The 15,986-nt window shown below is 41.2% G+C and overlaps 1 protein-coding gene across 15 annotated transcripts in view; it reads left to right on the top strand.

Moving 5' to 3' along the window:
* Positions 1–15,986, top strand: part of RBFOX2 (RNA binding fox-1 homolog 2) — a 176,840-nt gene that overhangs the window by 130,684 nt on the left and 30,170 nt on the right. For all 15 annotated transcript variants that reach the window (XR_007888425.1, XR_007888427.1, XR_007888426.1 and 12 more), the window contains one exon: positions 8,650–8,703. Coding sequence is in view for 12 of the 15 variants with exons in the window: in XM_051608546.1 (XP_051464506.1) it covers positions 8,650–8,703 (54 nt within the window). In the remaining 3 variants the exon portion in view is untranslated. The remainder of the gene's footprint in view (positions 1–8,649; positions 8,704–15,986) is intronic.

Genomic DNA, 15,986 nt, shown 5'->3' with positions numbered 1-15,986 from the left:
CTGTTCTGTGCAGGTGCTTTTGCATGGATGATACCTGCTAATAGGGGTTTTAGGTCTTGTTTACAGCCATAATAAGATTTTCCAGTTGAAAGCTGAGATTTAACACAATTAACCTTGAAATACGAGAAAAATTTTTTACTCATTTAGGCTAATTTAAACAATGTAACAACTTACCAGGGAGTAGAGTTGCCAACAGTGTTAAAAACAAGTTAGCAACTCTTTTCGAAGTCTTATTATTTTCTTATTAATTTCTGAAGAGCATTCTAAATAACTTGGGGTTGTTCAGCCTAGAGAAGAGGAGGCTCCGTGGTGACCTTATAGCAACTTTCCAATATCTGAAGGGGGCCTATAAGAAAGCTGGGGTAAGGCTTTTTACACAGGTGTATAGTAAGAGGACAAGGGACAATGTGCTAAAGCTAAAAGAGGGGAGATTCAGGTTGGACATGAGGAAAAAGGTCTTTCCTGTGACGGTGGTGAGATGCTGGAACAGGTTGCCCAGGGAGGTTGTGGTTGCCCCCTCCCTGGAGGTCTTCAAGACCAGGTTGGATGGGGCTTTGAGCAACCTGATCTAGCGGGAAGTGTCTCTACCCATGCAGGAGGGTTGGAAGTAGATGATCTTTGAGGTCTCTACCAACCCAAACCATTCTATGATTCTCTAGCTAATGTGTGTAAGGACTCTGACTTGATGGTAGTAGTCTTCTCCTTAACTGCTGGCAGGCTATCCCCTTCCTTACTGGACTATACATGAAGAAGGAAAGCTCATGTTTTCTTCAGCATGTTTACAGTCCTTTCGGCTTTGTCCTATGATAGTGTCTGTGCTTGTACCTCATGGGTGATAGCTTTAATCCTTCCCTTAAGCTTCAAGAAGCACTCTTCCTCCCAGTATAAAATTGGCTGGGATACTCTGGTCAGTTCTGGACTTCAGAGTCAGATGGACTTCAGAGGCTCCTGGGGAAGATGAAGGCTGAGTTGGGCTGCCTACAAGAGGAAAATCCATCTGTTCTCAAGCTGAATCATTAATTGCTTCCAAAAAACCAAGCAAAGTGGATTGTTTTGGTAGTTCATAGAAGTGTCTGCACTAAATCTTTATCAGTTGTAAGAGCAATAGTATGAGGAGTCAGAATTGACATTGCTTGAAATTTACTGTGATGAAGTGCTCTTTGCTCAAGAATCTTAAACTATTTTAAAAAAGGAGATAGTGCAAGATAAAAGTAAGAATTATGCTGATGACTGTTGCAGATTGAGGGTGGGATAGCACAGAACAGGCTCTGACTTCAGATGGAGACAGCCTTTTTTACAATATCCTCACTCCATGGTTACTACTTGTAGGCTATTCACTGCTTCTGGTGGGAAATATCAGCCCTATTGATGAAGTGGTTTTGCGTGTTATCAGCTACAACAGTAATAATGCATAACTTTTTTATATAAAGGTGACCATTCTGTCATATTTAGTAACTTTCAGTTAATGAAGTTGTTAATAACTCCATTTATTAAAAATGACAGAATGGTAGCTGCTTTTTTTTTTAACATTGTATTTTAAGGCAGGTAATATTGTAAACTTTTTCCTCCTTAAGTGTAATTCTTATCTCTACTGTGAGGTTCTTCGTGGTGTATGTTTGGGAGACCACTATTTGTATGACCCAAGCAAAACAGTTCTGAGAGCTCAGATATTTTTGGAAGCTCTTGTAGCCTCTGGGGTAATATTATGGCACTTTGTGCTTCCTAAAATATCTCTGTGGATGTAATTTCTCATCCAGCTTCATTCTGGTGTCAAGAGTATAAAACACCTCCATGAGTCTATAGTTTGAGGCTAAAGCAATAACAAGCTCGACTACAGCTCTTTCTCACCAAGAGTTTGGTAGAAGTTTAAGTCTGTATTTGCCAGTAAATAAATCTAAATCACAAGTAATTAATGATACAGAAGTATTAGCAATGGCAGAAAACTGCTCATTAGGGGTCAAGGTAAGTATGTGAATTATATGATAGAACAAAAAGCTCTGACCTGCAGATGCTGATGCAGTGAGACCTAAAGTAAAGTAGTAGGAGAGATGCTGAAAGGGACTCTGTCTTCAGAGTGGACTGGACACCTGGAGGAGGAGCTCCAGATACCAAGATTTATTTTAGGCTTTTCATCTCCCAAGTAGTACTGACCACCAATCACATGTAACAAGTCCTACTTGCCAGTATTGGAGAACAAGCTTTTGAACATAAGGTGGCCTCTTTGTGATGATTCTTGTTTCCAAGCTCTTGCAATGAGGGCAAGTTCCAGCCCTGTCACAGGACAGGACTTGGCTCCCACTGATATTGGATAGAGTTAGAAGAGGTACTGCTGTTTATCCTCATGTGTTTCACCAGCATAATTTCTGGAGTCACTTTTTGCAAATGACTTGTCAGCTTAGTGCTGCTTGAACATCCCACTTTCTCCACACAGCTATGCTGGTGACCGTGGTACTTCTGCGTGTAAGGGGGTACTTGTGCTGCAGCAGATGTCAGCAACTGTCCATCTTGCTCTGGCAAAACTGTGTGCTGACACCACAGGACCTAGAAACTTCTGTAGTGACCATCTGGTGGAGCATAGTGATGACGATCATAACTTTATCAAAGATCTCTTTAGATTTTCATATGTGTTATTGGAAGAGTCTGCAGTGAGAATTGGCTGAAACATCATTTGGAAAACAGTGCTGTACTGCAGCTGGATTTACTTGCATAAAAGGCCAGGGTAAAATTAAGAGTTATCTTTTATAACCCATTTTTCTTTGGATTCAGTCCATGTGTGTGAGTCCTCTCAAACTGAGCTTTGCTGCTTCTGCTGTGTACATTTGCCGTGGCAGTAGTACCAGGTTATGATGCAGTCACACCTCTGGGGATGGCACAAGGCAGGAACAGGGAACTGGAAGTGCAGATCTGGAAGCTGGTCTGGTGTTAAGATCTCTGGAATGGTACCCTGTGGTACTGTTCACCCCCATCTCACTGTTTTGTGTGAAAATCTTTTCTTATGAGTCAGAGGATAACAAATGACTGAGAAACTATATTCTTTGTTGCTTTGTTTGCTGGGACGGCTGCTATCTGTAAATCCTCTACTCTTTGTGTACTCTCTGCTTCCTTTTAAAGCCTGGTTTCTTAGAAAACATGTTTTTTTGTGGGCAGTAGGTCAACTCTAATAAGGGCTTGGTGATTGTTCGCTGTCTGTTCAGTTGGTAAACGGTAGTAGTGCTTTGGTTTATAAATACTTGATGTTTCCATCTTCCTGTCAGCAAAGCATACTGGTGTCACTTGGCTGGACAGGTTTGGCTGTATCAGGGTTGGCCTCACTATTTTGAAGAGATGTGACCCAGCTTTAGGTGAAGAAGTTAATGTACTGATAACAGCATAGCTGTGCCAGACCCCATGCTGCCATAACTAAGCACTGACTAACACACTCTACAATGGAGCCAGCTGAAAGTATATCCCATGGAGCTGGGAGCTATCATAAGGACTCTCTTTGGAGCATGAACCTATTCTGTATATGAAGTGCTCTTACTCATGCACCTGGAGCCTGAGGACCTGAAATGGTTTCCTGCGTAGAAGGTTGGTTGCCAGGTTATTTTGACCATCTTTGAGAATGGAGTGTTTGTCACCTCCACAGTTTAGCAAGTTCACTGCACTTGTCTCTTAATTAAATTTTGTAGAACCAGTGCGAAGTTCCTTGGTCGTGGACTTCTGTTGTAGGGATGCAAGGTTGTCATATAGTGGCTTGCATTACCTTTTTGTGTTCTGTGAGTTGTAGAGAATTTGCCTTGTACTCCCTGTTTATGTCTTTAGGGTTAAGCTATTTATCTGGCACATTTTGGAGCTGATTTTGAAAGCTCTAGACAGGGAGAAGGAGGCAGGGCCAGCTGGAGCAGAGCATACAGGAGGGACCCTACCGAAGTGTCAATGCCTTGGAAGGCAAAAGCTCTCTGGTGCCAGATCTCTCCAGTTTATTATATATAATGTAGTTATGGCCTCTCCTAGAAAAATTTGCTGCCTTCATGTCATCTGGGTGGAAAAAAACCCAAAGAGCATGCATATGCCCTTCCTTGCATCTGATATAAGGTACATCATGTTCAAGCAAAAAAGTCTGGTGTGGTCATATCTGATGTCTGTTAATATCCTTATGCCTCTTAAAATTGTTATTTCCAACAGTCCCTGCTATAATTGTAGAGGAGGTGATTCTTATTTACACGGTCTACAGAAAAAATAACAAAAAGCTGGTACAAGGTCACTCCAGGGAATGGAGGACTAGGATAGAATAGTATGTAATATATAGCTCCTATAACACAACACGACGGAAGTGTGTGTGTATATTCATCATATGGCATGTGCTTGAGCAGTTCATGGAGGTGCCTTCTTGTACAACCTGACATGTGATGCGAGATGCTGGCTTCTTGGTCACATTGTAAGCTTTTTAGGTGATGATGGGGAGTGTTTGAGGTGTGTAGTCCTGCAATGCATTCTTCAGAAGCTGTGAGCTCTGCTGAGGATTTTTTTCCCCTGCTGCTGTGCTGGGTTGTAAGTAGAAGTTCTTGGTAATCACTGAGTGAATGAATCAGGTCTGTGAGAAGAGTGATTAATGTTTTAAGGTTAAAGATTAGAGGGTTGGTCCTCATGGATGACTTAAGCATGGATCTTGTTTTATTTGGCCAGACCCTCTGTCTGCTGAAAAATACAAACATGCCTGTATACATGGTTTTTTAAAATTACTACGGGGCATTTGGTGTTGACCTTTGTATTTAGATGGCCTAGTATTTTCCATACAAAGATTGTGACCTTTTGCTAAGGACCTCTTAAACTTCCATTGTTTGCAGTAGACTGTTGACATTTGGTAGGGGAAGCACCACCAGAGAACAAAGTGCTTTTTTATGTTCCACTAAATTAGATTCAGCTTTGAAGGAGATATAAACTGTTAAAATGAGCTAGTTCTTTTTTCCTGCTTTCATTCTTCAGGAAAATTCTGGCATGCTACCAGAAGAAAAAAAAAAAAAGCCTCCAGTGCTGGACCTGCTGTAGCCATTGCAACAGTGAGGACAAGAGCCATGGTGCTAGGAGCTGTCAAAACAGCTGTGGCAATGGACACAGCAATGTCTTGAAGAGCCTAGGGCACATCCTCCTACCTGGTGGCCATTCTGCTTTCTTCTAGGGAATGTCATAGAGCAGGAATTTCAACCCCAGCAAACTTCAGTTCAGCAGTTAGCCCCTTTTATCTCTGTTTCTTCTCTTCCGAGCAGGTTCATCCCTCCTACTTCTTCGAACAACTCACAACTCCTAGATAGAAAAGAGATTAGGGCAGTATGCATGGGTGGATGTAGTCTGTTGCAGTACGTGTCAAGCGTGTGCTTGCTGCAACTGCAGGATTTGGTAATACTGATTCCATCATCCAGGAGATGAGGTACCTCCATCATCTGCAGGGTAGGGTGGCAGTTCTGTTGCCTCTCATGGAGCTAGGTCAGACCACTTACATGGAATGTTACCACCAGCTTTTTGTCAGCCACAAGAAATGAAACACACAAGACAGAATTTCCAGTTGGTGTGGAAACCCTGTGTGGTGAGCTCAGCCGAATGTGGCTAGCAGACGGGGCTGGCAGGCAGTGCTGGCAATAATACCTAAGGGTGGAGGCCCAGCTGGGTGTGGAAAAAGGGGAAGATGGCACAGCATAATTGTGCACCAGAAGCTGCACAGTTTGTTCTCTTTCAAGAAGATTCTAATGAGGTAGAAAATGATGATGAGTCAGCAGTGTGTCCAGGAGGCCAAGAAAGCCAACAGCATCCTGGTCTGCATCAGGAATAGTGTGGCCAGCAGGAGCAGGGAAGTGACTGTGCCCCTGTACTGGGCACTGGTGAAGAAGCACCTGAAGTACTGTGTTCAGTTCTGAGCCCCTCGCTACAGGAAGGACATTGAGATGCTGGAATGAGTCCAGAGAACAGCCACCAAGGTGGTGAAGGGAACAAGTCCTGTGAGGAGAGACTAAGGGAACTGGGATTATTTAGTTTGGGGAAGAGGAAGCTGAGCAGAGACCTCATTGCTCTCTACAACAACAGGCCTCTTTGTTGAAAGAGTGGTCAGGGACTGGAACAGACTGCCCTGAGGAAGTGGTTGAATCACCATTTCTGAAGGTATTTGAGAAACATGTAAATGTGGCACTTCAGGCCAAGCTCTAGTGGGCATGGTGGGTTTTGCGGGGTTGTGTATTGTTGTTGGTTTTGGGGTTTGTTTGTTGGTTGGTTTTGTTTTTGTTTCTCTCCCCCCCCCCACCCCTGGGTGGACTTGGTGATCCTAGAAGTCTTTTCCAACTGTGACAATTCTGTGATTCTCTAATTTTCGAATTTGCATATATCAAGAGCCTGACTGTTTCAGTATGTGTGGCAAGGCTAGGCAGCTGAGCTTATCTGTCAGGGACAGGTCCTGCTCTCAGGCAGGGCGTGCTGCTTTCCATTCCCTTTTACTTCTTGGAGCCCTAATGCTCACATGACCTCATGGACCACTACAGATCAGTAAATCGTCAGAAGCTTTGTATTTATTTGATCTGTTGGTTTAGTTTTTTGCAGGGTTAGTGAGCTTATATCAGTTTGTCTACAGGTGAGAATGAAAACTGGGGCCAGCTTTAGGAAGCTGGTGAGACCAGACAAGGGCTCAGGGACAGCTCTTCAGCACCCGCAGTCTGTTAGATTGGTTCAGCCCTGGTCATGTAGGAGCACTAAAATAGTCTACCAAGAAAGCAGTTGTGACTGATTTCTTTCATGGCAGTGCTGAAGTCATACACAACAAAGACAAGAAGAAGTAATCAACAGCTAATCCCCTTTATAGACAAGCCTATACCAAGTGTGGGATGGAAATAGAAAATGCATTCTAGCTGTGATTGGCACAGCAGCCGTCAAAAGCGAATCCAGCATGGATCAAGCCTAAGCTGTTGAGATGTTGAGGTTTCAGGGAAGATGCATGTTTACATTAGCATTATTCAAACTTCATGTAATGTGGGTTATTGTTGAATTCAATTGTTCCTGGGATGAATAGAAGATCAAGTATTGTCCTTAAACAATAGAACAGTAAAAACATCTGTGAACCAACATTTGTAAAAGAATACAACTATCTCCTTTTCAAGAATGGAGAATGGAAGCAGACAGAAACCATAGCTAAAATCGTTGGAAGCGCTTTGTTTGCTTAAATACAGTCTGGAATACTTGTTCAAGGGACTTAATAGCTTTTTCTTGCTTTCCATATTCAGAGCTTCTCCTCAGTCATGATGGCTCACTGTTGCAAATGTCCTATGTTTGTAAATCTGGTTACAAGTCTTTCAAGCACGGCACCTTCAAAATGAGCATTTTAACCATTAAGGGCGCGATGGCAAAGTGGAGAATGTCCCAGTGTGTGGAGCTTGGTTTTCATGATCTTTCCTAACTGTGAAACCATGCTTTCTTTTCTTGTTGACCCTTCTTTAATCAGCTACCACTCTTAAATCTTCTGCAAGCAGTGAGATCAAAACGATGTTGACAGAAGCTTTCGTAACTAACGGGGTCAGAAGAATGCTCAGATGTAGCATTTGTTTGAGCACAATATGCATCTTTAGAGTGAAGACTGCTCCGTATATATGCTCCATAAAACAGAATCTTAGACCTGTCTTTCTGGAGAGCAGATCTTCAGTTTAGAAATACAACATTGATGCTTCTAGAGGAGGCATTGCAGGGCTCACTTGAAATGGGGATTCTCTTCCCTACAGGCTACTGGTTTGAATCTGGTCAGTTGAATAAAAATATTTTAATATGTTCCAAGGTGGAGGATGTGATCTCTATCTGGTTTCATAGAATGTGGTTAATATCCTTTCTAGCTTATAGCTCGTTTCCTGTTTTTGCTCTGTGCAAAGTAAGGATCTTTCTGAAACCAGTTGTTGACACAGTGCAGAGTAGTGGGGTCTGCTCTCCTTGGGGTCTGCAGGCTTGGGCAGAGGTCAGAATTGTATCTTAAGTGATAAAATTGTATAGGTTATCGACAATCTGTTGTATGTCGCAGGGTGAAGTTGAATGATCTTTTATTTCTGAGGGGGGTTGGCCATTTTCTTGGTTTCTGAATCTGACATTGATTATTTTGAAGGCTTGGAGTTTTGGAAAGTAAGGGTGTGGGGGAGGGGGAAAGGAGATTTAGAATTTGGAATCCATGAGGTGGGGAGTCTTATGTGACTATCCTCTCCAGAGAAACCACAGTTAAATTTCTCTTTGTGCTAGCCACTGCAGGAGGAAGATGAAATGCTGAACCTCATTAGAGAAATGCTGTTAGATGTCTGAGATGCAATCATATAACCATGTCTTAGATAAAATATTAGAATAAGGGAAGAAATAGTTGTTTAGATTAAAAGGGGGAAAAGATAAGCCACCTCAAATCCCTAAAACTCTTCTGGAGAATGTTTTTCTTCCTTTAGACTTTTGTGAGACATCTCAGGGTCTGTGACCTAGAGGATCTGCATGTCCTGAACTGGGTCAAATCACTAGGATTTTATGCCTTTGCACGTATGCTAGAAATGGAAATACTGTCAGCTAGAAATGGAAATATTGTCACCTCCCTTCTTGCACTAAGCCCCCAAAAGATAGGAAAAATAGATTGCCAAAAATAAATATTTTTTTCCTCTTGTCTCTCTGCAGCAATTCGGCAAAATCCTTGATGTAGAGATAATCTTTAATGAGCGTGGCTCGAAGGTAAGTCCTGTTTCTGTACCCGCTCCTCTTGTTTTGATTGCAGAGTAAAAGGCAGTTCATTGCCTAGAGAATATACTCTGTCAAAATCAGCAGGAATTAGTGTGGTGGGGGAAGGCAAAAGCTATTTTGAGGGCTGTCTCCCATTCCCTCTGACTCCAGACTCTGAACATGGTCATTTCTGGGCAGCATGTACAAATGCTCCTAGACACTCCTGTCTATAATGTGGGATCAGGTTCCCCGGCCTTTTGAACAGACAGGGAGTCAGTCACTTGAGCCTTCATACCAACCTGTTCCCATTGCACTAGTGATGGGTGCCCTGTGGGGAAGGCAGAATATAGTAAAACAGCTTTGTGTGATGGAGGACTGTAAGGACAAAGCCTACCATACTCACCCTCCGAACCACATTTTTGTTGCATTAAAATAATTCTATAAAAATACTGTCATAACTCATATGTGAAAGGATTTTATTTGCTCAAGTTTGCAGACTTACTCGGCACTTCTGAGATACTGTCCTTTCATGTTTGAGATACCTGATGCTTAATATAAGCATCCTCAGTCCACTTGCTGTGCCCCATGTGGAGCTCTCCCCACTGAATTTGTATTCACACACCTAGTTTCATCTTACAGTTATATCGAGAGGGAGGTTTTTCTTGAGGGTTAATGGTAATTTATTTCTCTGGAGTTAAGATATCAAATGTTGCTCAGGTCAGCTGCAGAGAGATTCAGTGATCTTTGTCCTAATTGGCAATTGGTTCTCATCACATAACCCGTATCACCACAATGACAAATTGATGTGATTCTCTCTCTGCCCAGGAGGTTCAGCACTGGAATAGCAGGGAGTTTTGCAGGTCAGGAGCAAGGTGCATTGCCAAAGCTCTATGGGGGAAGCTTGCACAGTGCATGTCTATACTCTGCTTGACTTAATCAATGCTAAGATTCCCATTTTCAATTAAAACAAAATTTCCCTCCCTTCCCCCACACACGTGTGCGCACATGTGTGCATGCACACAAGAGATTTTGAAGTTGCAATTCAGCTAAGCAGTTTTGGTTTAGAGTCTATTCCTTTTGCTTGGATTTGAGGTTCACAGTCTTAAGGTGGCCTCTTTGCTTCAACATATATTCTGGGGTATGTTTATGTTCAGAGCCCTCTGCAAATTTCCACCTGTGTTGCCCAAGATGCATTCTTAAATTCTTCAGTCTCTGTATTAACTGGAAACCAGAAAGCCATATATACATATACACACACAAAATAAATGACTGTTAGCTCTTTCCCCATCTTTTGTTTGTGCTTAATGCCATGCTTTTGGTTTTGCTTTTTCTATTTTAATAAGACAAGTAAACTTCTATATGACTTGCTTAGTTTTACTTCCCTGTGTAGATAAAAATCTATATGCTTTATCAAAACAATCAGCTGTGCTGAATTTGTATATATTATTCTGATATTTATAGGCCAGAGCTATCTGAATTATGTCTTGATTTTAGTCATTTCTGTTTGGCTTTGGGAATAGCCTCTAGCCTCTATTGAATCCCTACTTGTTTGAATGTAATTGTGAAAGAAAGAACAAAGATAACTGGCTTGGTGATGTGGTGAGCTATATCCTTCATACCCCACTGCCTGTGCTTTCCATAACAGTGCTTTGCTCTCCACACATCAACTTCACATGCTCTCTCTCTCCCATCCATACAGCCATGTATTAAACACTGACGGCCGCCCTCTGCCTTTTAGGCAATGCTAATGCTGAAGGCTTTCTGTGAAGACTTGATTTATGACTATGAAAAGTGCCTTCTTGTGCGGTTGTTAAAGACCAAGGCTTCTGGTTTTCAGTTAAAACAAAAAATATTGCTGAAGAGTTCCTTGATGAATTTTGTCCTGAACCCTTGATAAATACATGAAAAAAAATGATCCAAAGATATGTTCTTCCAGTCCTTGACCATGCAGTTTTCTACTGCTTCTTTGTCATCTTGCAGCAAAAAGCAGTTGTAAAACTAATAGCCTGTACGAGGGATGGGGTAGAATCTGAACAGACTGAGAAAACACCTGAAGAGTAATTTTATGGTATCTTTGCATCCTTCTCTACCCAAAATAATTCCTGTTTTAAAAAAAGAATGCAAGATTATTCCTGCTTAGCATGAAAATGGGAGGCCCCAGTGTTTGAGTGGGGTGTAGCTGCACGACGCACCTGGTATTCACATAATAAAATAGTTTTTGGTGATCTGATGGTGAAGCAAAGGAAATGGATCTTTCTGGAGGCCACTCACTCACTCTTGGGTTCTTCCTCCACCTTAGGAAAAAAATAAATCTGAATGCATTTTCCTGCCCTGTGGTTTCCATTCTAATATAATGATATGAAACCTCTTTCTCTTCTTCTCCTTCTCTTCTCTCTTGGGAATCCGAAAGCAGATGCTCCTGCTGCCTGCCTTGTGCTGTGTTCTCAATGCTCCCTTCCCTTCCCTGGGTTCCTAAGGGTTGTAGAGTTTTGTGTAAATGTTTTGTAAATACTTAAAAGGTACAGTGGTAAATTCCAAACTGCCCTGGGTTCACTCCCACCCAGTGTACAGTGGGGTTGAGCAGCGCTTTGTGAGCTGTGGCAGGAGATCTCTGCTGGGATCACTTCAGTGCTGATCGGTAGGAGGGACTGGAGGAAGTGTGCGGATTGCATTCTTCCTTTTGAATCCACCTGAGATGACCAGGCAGTTTTCTTTGACAGCCTGGGGAAACTATATCAAACTGGCTTCATCTTTAGGATCTCTGTGTTAGGAGAGTTTGGTGACCAAAACAGAGCCAGCTGTATGTATCTGTCACAGCCACCTCACACCTCAGGTTCTTCCATTTGGCTTAGGAAATGTTATTTGTTGACTTTCTGTATCACAACAGAGTAGGAAGCAGTTAATAATTAGTTTTGCTGAATTCTCCTCTCAAAGCAATCTGAATTCTTGTTTCCTAACTCAATTTCTGCCCAGATCCAATCTGTTTAGTAGGATTATATGGGCCATGGTAGACTTCACGCTGATAACTGCTTTGCTACATATGAGAAACAAGATACAAACTTTAAGCATCCCTTGAATTTAATTTTGTTTTATTCTTGTTTAATAGGATGACATCAGTCTTCCCTTGATGTGTTTGGGTTTTTTTGCTGGCTTCCAGGAAACGAGCTGTTTGTTTCATTTATCCTGTTTACCATTACATTTCTAGTTCTGACCCATGTAAGTGCCTTTAAATAGCATTCTGCTCATGGTTGCAGTTTACCATGCACTTCACTGAACCATGAATAAAACACCTCCAGAGGAAGTCAAGAGAGCGTATTCCTGCTCCTTTTGTTAGTGGAGATGCATCCTCTAGATGCATATTTTGGCACTGTTGTGCTGAACTGAACAAGTGGACATATTTGCAGAATTCATGCAGCCTGCCTGCGTAACAAGTACCCTGTGGCATTCATATTGCTGCAGAGAAGGGGAATCCAAGCTCTTTGCTCATCAGCTGCCTACTGTGTGGCATTCCAAGATGTGCCCTTGATGACATTCAGAGACCAAGAGTGCGTAAGCATGCAGCAAAATCTTGGCTGAAGAGGGAACATTTTTTTGCTTATTGGTTAGGTTTTTAAATGGTAAGAGTTCATAGTAGTGCAGATTGCAAACACATGGTTTTAGAGTAGTTTAAGTTTATGTCCCTCACTGTCTTCTCCCAAGTTCTTGTATAGGATTGAAGTGTCTAGAAGGGCTTCATATTTAATTAAAAAATTGTTTGTATAGTAGCTTTCTTGTCTTCACGAAGAAATTGCATCTATTGATGACTGGAGTTTTGTAAATAAGCCTGTGCTAACTAAAAACTTGTCTGGAAAGCTGTGGGGAAACAGTGGGGTTTTTTATGTTTGCAGTTAATTTTAGTTTAAGGTAAGAACATGAATTTAGGTTTCCATAAGTGTGCCTAAAAAGACTGTACTTTGCATGTGCATTTATTTCTTCTTTGAATGGATTAGGTGCTCTGAGCTGAGCCACTCTTGTTCCAGGACTTAGTTTCACTTAGTGAAATAGGTACAACCTCTTGTTATATACAATAAATTAGAGGTCTTGTTTTCATTTTAATTCTATTTTTATAATTTTTGTTCAGATGTCATCAATTGAGCCAGAAATACAAACAGTGTTATTAACACAAAGAGGCTTAATAGCGAATTAAGTACTGGTGACCAGTGTTGCTTTCTCAGGTCACCAAATCCCTTTATAATGGCAGTGGCATGAAGGAGATGTGACCTATGTCCCTTTATCCTAGTTCAGTGAAGTACAGTTTTATGCCTTCAACTCTGTGATGCCAAACTAATGAGTTAAATTAGTCCATACACTGAACTGGTTTATTGAAACTTGAATAATTCAGGCTGAAGTTGATGCCTTGATAGTGTAAGTACTGCTCCTGTGGGAGCACCTTCCCGGTAGCGCTTGTTTCACTGCTGCGGGAGTTGAATCCAGGGTGCTAAATTAGCAACAAACCTGATGAAGCAGAGAGAGAGAGAGAGGAATGAGCTTGTCCTCTGCTGTTTAGCTAGTTGAACTCACAGACCACACAATTGATTGAGGGGAGGAGGAGGAGCACACAACCAGGGACGACATGGGGTTGAGACACCCCTGACCTGAGTTGGCTGGAGCAGCTCTCAGAGCCCCAAGCTCTCACTTGCCCAGTGTTGCTGGCCAGGCTCCCGTCCTTCACTCCTGACCTCTACCCCTTCCTCAGTTCTGCAGGAGGGATTGGCAGTGGAGCAAAACAACAGGCAGGGTTGGGGAAATGATCCAGCTTAAAAATAGCTTCACAGGGTTTTTTTAAAGATACATGTATTGGGTTTTTTTTAGCTGGATTAATTATTGAATCTGATTCACCAGATTGCACAGGTACACAGACCCCCTTTATGCACATGTGCCTTAACCACACTAAAAGTGCAGCACAGGCGCAGAGTGGAGCTGGAAGAGCTGCTGAAATGGTTGCAGCTTTGGTTTATGACAATTCCCTCACCAATTTAAAGCGTGCGTTTCATTGTGTAACTTCAGTCATGTGTTTCTGAACTTTGTGCTGTGTTTCTGTCTGTGCATTCAGTCCTGCTCATCTCAGGTGGATTATAGTGGAAACCCTCCTTTTCTCTCCAGATGCCTAGGAAATGGGTAGCCGAAATTGCTGTCTCCTTGGCCATTTCTTAAGCTCTTAAATGTTTATTATGGAAATAAGGAGAAAAACCCTACCACCCACAAAAACAACACAAAACCAACCAACCAAAAAAAACCCAAAAACAAACCCCAAACCAAAACTTGGTTAAAAATGAGCACAGCAGCAGATGATGGCAAGGCTGGTTGCTGGCTGCGTGCTGCAGTGGTACTAGGCAAAGACGCTGCTGCTGAGGTGACTGGTCTAAAATCTGTGACAAACGAAGGGTTAACAATGCATGGATTTCAAGGGGCTCTGTTTAGTTTCCTTTGGTTTTCTTTTATTTTTTTATTATTATTTTACTTTATTTTTTGTTGTTCTTTTTGTTTAATTCCTGTGTTCTGACCACACCCAGGAGAACCGTCTGCTTTTGATTTCTCCCTTTACGGTTACATGGTAAATTTTCTTTCTCATTCTTCAGAGATGGAAACGTTCAAATACTATATATATATATATATACATTTATTATTTTTTTTTTCTCTGCTCATCATGTTGCTTGTTATTTATTGCAGAGTCTGAGGCCAGACTAAAAGGGTGGCAGTTACTCGGTCTCTTCAGGCCCTTTGAATAAACCTTTGGGTAAAAAGGGGTTAGTCTGGCACTGCAAATTACTCACTAGTCCTAAAAAATGTTTGCTGGGGTTATTTTATGTTTGCTGGGTACAGTGAGGCTTTAACTTATTTTCTGCCTGGAAGAAGTTCCTGGCAGTTGCTGATGGAGAGGAATAATAGAAAATTTCAGCCTTGTTATTGTAACAACCTTATTAAACCCCAACTATTTGTATAATCTAAATGTTAGAAATGTTAAGTCATCTTTTACCCAGGATTGAATCTTCTCTTCTTCTGGCTCCATACCTACTGCTCTGGAGCAAACCAGTACCTGCTATAAGGCTGCACCAATAAATACTGGACATCTGCTACTTTTCCTTTTTTTTTTTTTCCCTTTTTTTTTTTTTTTAAGGACAAGACAACCTTGGGAGGGAAAACTGAAAATTGTTTGTTGTATATGTATTTAGGTGCAAATTAATCCCTATTCTTTACAGGTCATCTGTGAGAAGGAATTAAAAATATATGTATGTGCTTTTTTCTCTTCCACATCAAAAATATGTGTATATATATAATTGCTAGCTTTTAAACTTAGAAGTAACAAAAATGTCAAGCATGGCTCACCTGTTTTCCTGATGAAAATTTGAATGTCTAAGAGATGAATTAAGATGACAAACCAAGGGGGCACAAATACTGACTCTGCCGTAGTCAACTATGTAAAGCATTTTAATTCAATATTGACATGAAATGGTTCTCAACAAAGGGAGGTGCACCAGCTGATTGGTATGTCAATAAAACAAAAATTGTGGTTAATTAGTTATGTTCAGAATCAGATGTATTCTATTTTAATTCACATTATTGATTATTTTCATAGTCTGCCTGGGGATTGTACCCTACATTGAGTTAAATTATTAAATATATTTAACATTCCTAATCAGTTTAAGGATATTTAATGATAATGGGGTTTAAAAAATCCCATCCATATTTCACTAATTGCAAACAAATGTGAATTAAAATAGTCTTAGTTGGTTTCTAGCCTGCACAAATTAATATCTAAAAAATTACCTTCCCTCTGCTCTCCAGCTTTCAGTTTGCATCATCACTGAAGACATAAATTTCATTCAGTCTCCACAGGCTTGTCTAGAACAAACAGAAATTTTAATGTAAAAAGAGAAGAGGGAAATAGAGATTCTTGTTGCAGTGTTTACCTGCTCCCCTCCCTCAACCTTTAAAAAGTGCTTTTTCTGCATTATATAGAACCAGAGGGAAAGGTGTTGATCTATTTCTCAATCTTGCCTTTCTCTGTAGGGGTTCTTTGAAGCAGGCACAATACCCTGTCCCTTCATAATCAGCTTTGCTATTACACCCCCCATACCCTCCTGGTTCCCTGCAACATATTTGAGAGTTATATGCCATTGAGCTGTTGTTAGCCCTTATCTCTTCTAGTTCCAATTTTAATTCATTTAATCAGAAAACTTTTATGCTCTTCTGAAAAAGGCATCAATTTGTTATTTATATAGCTTTTGATTTATAGTTGGTGAAATGAAATAATC

The sequence above is a fragment of the Apus apus genome, chromosome 1, assembly GCF_020740795.1.
Source record: "Apus apus isolate bApuApu2 chromosome 1, bApuApu2.pri.cur, whole genome shotgun sequence".
In the NCBI taxonomy this organism is placed as follows: Eukaryota; Metazoa; Chordata; class Aves; order Apodiformes; family Apodidae; genus Apus; species Apus apus.
Note: the sequence above shows the minus strand (reverse complement) of the source record. Positions and strands in the feature narration are given on the sequence as shown.